The sequence below is a fragment of the Pseudoliparis swirei genome, chromosome 21, assembly GCF_029220125.1.
Source record: "Pseudoliparis swirei isolate HS2019 ecotype Mariana Trench chromosome 21, NWPU_hadal_v1, whole genome shotgun sequence".
In the NCBI taxonomy this organism is placed as follows: Eukaryota; Metazoa; Chordata; class Actinopteri; order Perciformes; family Liparidae; genus Pseudoliparis; species Pseudoliparis swirei.
The window spans coordinates 1,546,492-1,552,123 of NC_079408.1; the positions used below are offsets into that span (position 1 = coordinate 1,546,492).

The following is a 5,632-nucleotide window of genomic DNA, read 5'->3' on the forward strand; positions in this document are numbered from 1 at the left end:
CTTCTGGACACGGTCTACCATGTTTTTACTGAGTGCAAGAGACTTTCAGGTTTCTTCCCTCTTTTAACATTCGATTTTAGTCTTTTTAATGTAACGGAGAAGGTTTTTATCATGGGAGCTGCCTCCAAGAGAGCAGGAAAACAAAAGTGGCAGCTCCACCACTATCTTTCTGGGGAAGCCAACATGGCCGCTTATCTATGGGAAGAAGCAAGTGGAGAACATGAAGGGACTGGAGGGCCGTGTGGCTCTGTGACATCAGGCCATGACTGCATGGAGGTTAACTTCTAGAAACACATCGGAGACCTGGACGCTTACAACGTCTCTCTCTCTCTCTGTCTCTCTCTCTCTGTCTCTGTCTCTCTCTCTCTCTGTCTCTCTCTCTCTCTCTGTGAGACGATGACTTTGAGCTCAGGTCAGGTGTTTGTCATCGCCTCAGGCCTCGAAGCTGTTCAAATGTTAGAGGAACATCTGAATTATGAATTAATCTAATATGTTAGACCATTTAGAGCCAGGAGGCAGTTATCATCAACGAGAACCACCAAAGATAGTTTGGTTTAACAAACACTGGATGTGTAAAGTTGAATGGTGAGGTTGGCAAATAATATTCAGCTGACTCAAATCCCTAAATTAACTTTTAAATGTTCCTAGCTGAAAGTAGGTTTAACAGGAATTCAAGAGTATCTCCATTAATTTAAGTAGTTATACAATCCTTTTTAAAAAGCTTAATATTTTGAAAAGAATACAAATTAGAAACAAGTCAAATTACGGCAGGAATGTCCGGAGTGAGCTGAATATTCTGATCGTTGAATGGAGGCTGTAACTGAAAGTTTGCAGAAGAAGTTCGAGTCCAAAGAAACGCTTTAACATATTTAATTCCACCGTCCAGTAAACCTAGTGACGGTCAGATCAGACCGGGGGATGAAACAAACCCCAAGTCACCTGAACTGAGTGTTCCCCACACCTTCAACAAGACTGTCTCCCAGTTGCAAGGGCTTTCTTTAATGCTGTGTTTGCTCTCATCATAAATCATATGATCCCTTTGGGATATTGACAGAGCATTGCCATGTCCACAGGGCACAGGGGTGAGTTTAAAAGAGAGAGAAGGAGCGACCTGACAATCAGAGCGAGGAGCACCGAGGAACCAGAACACATCTGTGGTGAGCTTTTTCTCTTCACTGAAGTCTGTGAGGCTCATCATTACATTCTCCCCTCTAGGATGGAGAGAGTCATGCATGTGACTGTGGTAACTGCTGTCCTGCTGGCGGTGGGCATCCTGAACGCCGTCTCAGCCCAGTCTCACAGTAAGTAGCTCACCATCACCAACACCTCATTACACTCAAACCAATGGAGGTGCTGAGTAAAGCTCTTTTCTTCCCACAGCGGAAGAACTTCAGTCACTTTGTGATGATATCGGAAATGTTTCTTGTAGTGAGGGATGGACCCGCGTTGATGTCCAACACTGTGCTAAATACTTCCAAACTCCAAAGTCCTTCGATGACGCACAGGTAACACACACATTAGACAAATATAATAATTCTAATACATCTATCCTCATCTGTTGTATGTGACGATAACGTGGTGTTGACGACTCACACTCCCATTTCTGTTGATTTCAGGAACACTGCAACAGCACCGACAGTGTGCTGGTGGCATTCAACACTCCAGAAGAGATGATGAAAGCCTCTTGTGTCACTTTACATGACAACCCTGATCTTGACTCCTTCCTGATTGGAGTCATAAGATCCGCGGTAAGCAGCAAACGTCTCATTGTGAGCCGACGGGTTGGAGAATGTGTCACATGTCATCACTGATGATCACCTCTGTGTTCTTCAGGAGAAGTCCATGGACGATGATGGATTTGATCTGAGTTTGATCCATGGTACCCTGGTCAGACGGACGATGATGGTGGAGAAGTCAACTGCGTTGTGATGAACCCGGAAGGTAAACAAATAGAGATTGATGAGCCTAATGATCACGTATCATGAAAGTGCACCTACTCATGAACAGGTGACCTCCTGTTGAGTCCCATTCTAAGGGGAGACACGCCTCTCCACACATGCCAAGAATCATGAACCAATACAATGATGATGTACAACATATTAAACAGAGCCTGGGCGACAGGAATATGTATGCTATGTGTACATCCTCCAAACACAACTTAACCACCGAAGACAAACATTACCAAATATGAATATGTCTAACAAATATGGAACATGCACCACGTTTAAAGCTCTTGGGCCCTTTAGCAAAATGCTACAGTCAAACTGATTAATGCTACGTAACACCCACAACACACAGATTAACACGTAATCTTTAAACTTCTTCTCGGACAAAGCATCAGCAACATATTACAAATACTGCATCCAGTTGAGAAATATGGATTGTCCTGTTTCTGTGTATTCTCCTCAATAACTATTAACCAGTTATATATCTACTGCTATATACCCATCTGAACAAACTTCACAAGTCTTACCTTTATTCTAACACCGTTATTATTTAAATAGCCTTTGTGGTTGAGGACATACACTTGTTCTAGTATGGGTATGCACATCTCAAAACATGGTTTAAGTTTAAAAGTGAAGTTGAAACGATCACTTTAAGACATAAAGTATCCCGCATGAGGTCCTTTATCCGTCTGCTCTAAGCAGGACATGTGACTAAATGTGTGGACCAACAAGATGATTCAGTTTGAATGCTGACAATGTGTTTGATGAACCATGAAAGGAAGTTTGACTCTGAAGCTCCTGATGCCCTGAATGTGATGTCTTGTGTCATTTCCTTCCAGACTGGGGACTCTGGAAAGATGATGACTGCGAAGATCAGCAACATTTCATGTGCATCAAGACAATGTAATCATCACCTGCTGCCGTTTGCTTTCACATGTGCTGCTGGTGGACCAGTCTCTTTCATGATAACCTGAAACACACAAGCTTCTTAACTTTACTGCAATAAACGCTTCAGCATACAAGTTCCAGGCTCTCGTTTCATTTGTTCATGTTCAGCAAGATGAGTTCTTCTCTGTTTACAACACATGTCATGGTGACACCATGCTGTGTGAACGATGAACTCATTCAAGGCATTGCCTCCACACAGCTCTCAATATTTGCCCCCTAAAGATCATTTCAAGTCAGAGGTACAAGCCATTTTGCTCAGGTAGCAAGAGAGAGACGAGAGAGGGCACTAGTCTGAGGGCACTAGTCTGAGGGCACTAGTCTGAGGGCAGAAGTCAGAGGGCACTAGTCTGAGGGCAGAAGTCTGAGGGCACTGGTCAGAGGGCACTAGTCTGAGGGCAGAAGTCAGAGGGCACTAGTCTGAGGGCACTAGTCTGAGGGCACTAGTCTGAGGGCACTAGTCAGAGGGCACTAGTCTGAGGGCACTAGTCAGACGGCACTAGTCAGAGGGCACTAGTCTGAGGGCACTAGTCTGAGGGCACTAGTCTGAGGGCACTAGTCTGAGGGCACTAGTCTGAGGGCAGAAGTCAGAGGGCACTAGTCTGAGGGCACTAGTCAGAGGGCACTAGTCAGAGGGCACTAGTCTGAGGGCACTAGTCAGAGGGCACTAGTCTGAGGGCACTAGTCTGAGGGCACTAGTCTGAGGGCACTAGTCTGAGGGCAGAGGCACTAGTCAGAGGGCACTAGTCTGAGGGCACTAGTCAGAGGTCACTAGTCAGAGGGCACTAGTCTGAGGGCACTAGTCAGAGGGCACTAGTCTGAGGGCACTAGTCTGAGGGCACTAGTCAGAGGGCACTAGTCTGAGGGCACTAGTCTGAGGGCACTAGTCAGAGGGCACTAGTCTGAGGGCACTAGTCTGCCCAGGCAAGGTGGCCCAGTCAAATCCATCCAATTTGCTTGGCAAAACTTGACACAGTACAGTCGGAGTATCTTCACCATAACCCCCTAAAATGTCAGGAGCTCCTACAGTGCATTTTTGACCTTAAGTCTACTATTGCATGTCAAAGAAATAATTTTTTCAACTTCGATTTCGCATAATTTAGCGTTGTGTGCCCAAGATATCGACATCTCGACGCTGTACGTCAAAAGGTGAAGAAGATCTTGCAGTTTGAATGTTGATGCGGAATTGCACTTGGGAGACTGTCCCCTTTAAATTACCTGGTTAGTTCCCATGTGTCCCCCTGAGCATCCCTTTAGTTCCCATGCTGTCCCCTGAGGTCCCTTTAGTTCCCATATTGTCCCCTGAGCATCCCTTTAGTTCTCATGTGTCCTCGACCATCCCTTTAGTTCCCATGCAAACCCCTGACCATCCCTTTAGTTCCCACATGTGTGTCTATGACCATCCCTTTAGATAGAAAGATAGATAGATAGATAACTTTATTAATCCCCAAGGGAAATTTGTAAGTCACATGTAGCAGCACCAATAAACTAAACACCAGAATAAAAAATAAAATATAAAAAACAGGGATGAAACATATAGAAGTATACAAAAGTAAAAATATAAAATAAAATATATATGTATATATATAACATATATGCATACACAATACACAATACTAATGACAAATTAAATATAAAAATATTAAATATAGACAGTGCAAAAATGCAAAAGTGTGTGTGTATGTGTGTAGTAAATGAAAATGAAATGTGTGAAGTGCAGATCAACATAGTGTGGATAAGGAAATTATTATTGCAGTTATTGCACTAGGATCTGCAAGAGGTGATCTGTTGTAGAGCTCTTACAGCCGGGCCGGGCAGGTTCTCCTGTATCTGTCCTTGTGGCAGCGTGAGGAGACGTCTGAGAAAGTCCTCCTGTCCCTAGTAGGAGGTGGTGGAGAGGGTGGTCCGGGTGGTCCGGTGAGGTGGTCCGTGGTCCGTGAGAGGGTGGTCCGTCGGGTGGAAGGTGGTCGTGAGAGGGTGGGGTGGTCAGGGTGGTCCGGAGTGGTCTGGGTGGTCCAGTATGGACAGCAGTGCTCTTCAACGTCCTCCTCTCCACCACCTGTTCCAGGTGCTCCAGCCTTCCTGACCAGTCTGTTAGACGGCTGGTGTCACCGGGTTCGATGCTGCTCCCCAGCAGCCAATGGGAGGTGCAGCACACTGGCCACGCCCACTGGGAGAACATCTCCAGCATCTTGCTGCACACGTTGAAGGATCGAAGCTTCCTCAGGAAAAAGAGTTGACTCCTCCCTCTTGTACAGCTGTTGATGTTGGCCTTCCAGTTCAGTCGATGGAGACGCCCAGGTACTGGTCCTCCTCCACCAGGTACTGGTCCTCCTCCACCAGGTACTGGTCCTCCTCCACCATGTCTACGTCTACTCCCAGGACACTCAGAGGGGGAGGAGCAGTCGCCTTCCTCCTGAAGTCCACCACCATCTCTCTGGTCTTGGCCACGTTCAGCCGCAGGTGGTTCTCATCGGCCCACTTTACAAAGTCGCTCACCACTGCCCTGTCCTCCTCCTCCCGTCCATCCCTAATACACCCGACCACTGCAGAGTCATCAGAGTACTTCTGCAGATGGCATGACTCCGTGTTGTACTGGAAGTCACTGGTGTACAGGGTGAAGAGGAAGGGAGACAGAACAGTTCCCTGTGGGTTCCAGCATCACTGACCACCGTTCCAGACAGCACACGGCCCATTCTGACAAACTGTGGTCTGCCTGTGAGGTAGTCAGTGATCCAGGA

General features: G+C 46.3%; 1 protein-coding gene across 1 annotated transcript; it reads left to right on the forward strand.

Annotated features, from left to right (window-relative positions):
- Positions 1-1,138: 1,138 nt before the first annotated feature.
- Positions 1,139-2,972, forward strand: LOC130212246 (C-type isolectin Sp-CL4-like). The gene is made up of 5 exons (XM_056443442.1): positions 1,139-1,301; positions 1,381-1,505; positions 1,617-1,748; positions 1,834-1,941; positions 2,786-2,972. Exons 1-4 carry the CDS (start codon positions 1,217-1,219, stop codon positions 1,927-1,929), a joined length of 438 nt encoding a protein of 145 aa, XP_056299417.1. The 5' UTR covers positions 1,139-1,216; the 3' UTR covers positions 1,930-1,941; positions 2,786-2,972.
- Positions 2,973-5,632: the final 2,660 nt, after the last annotated feature.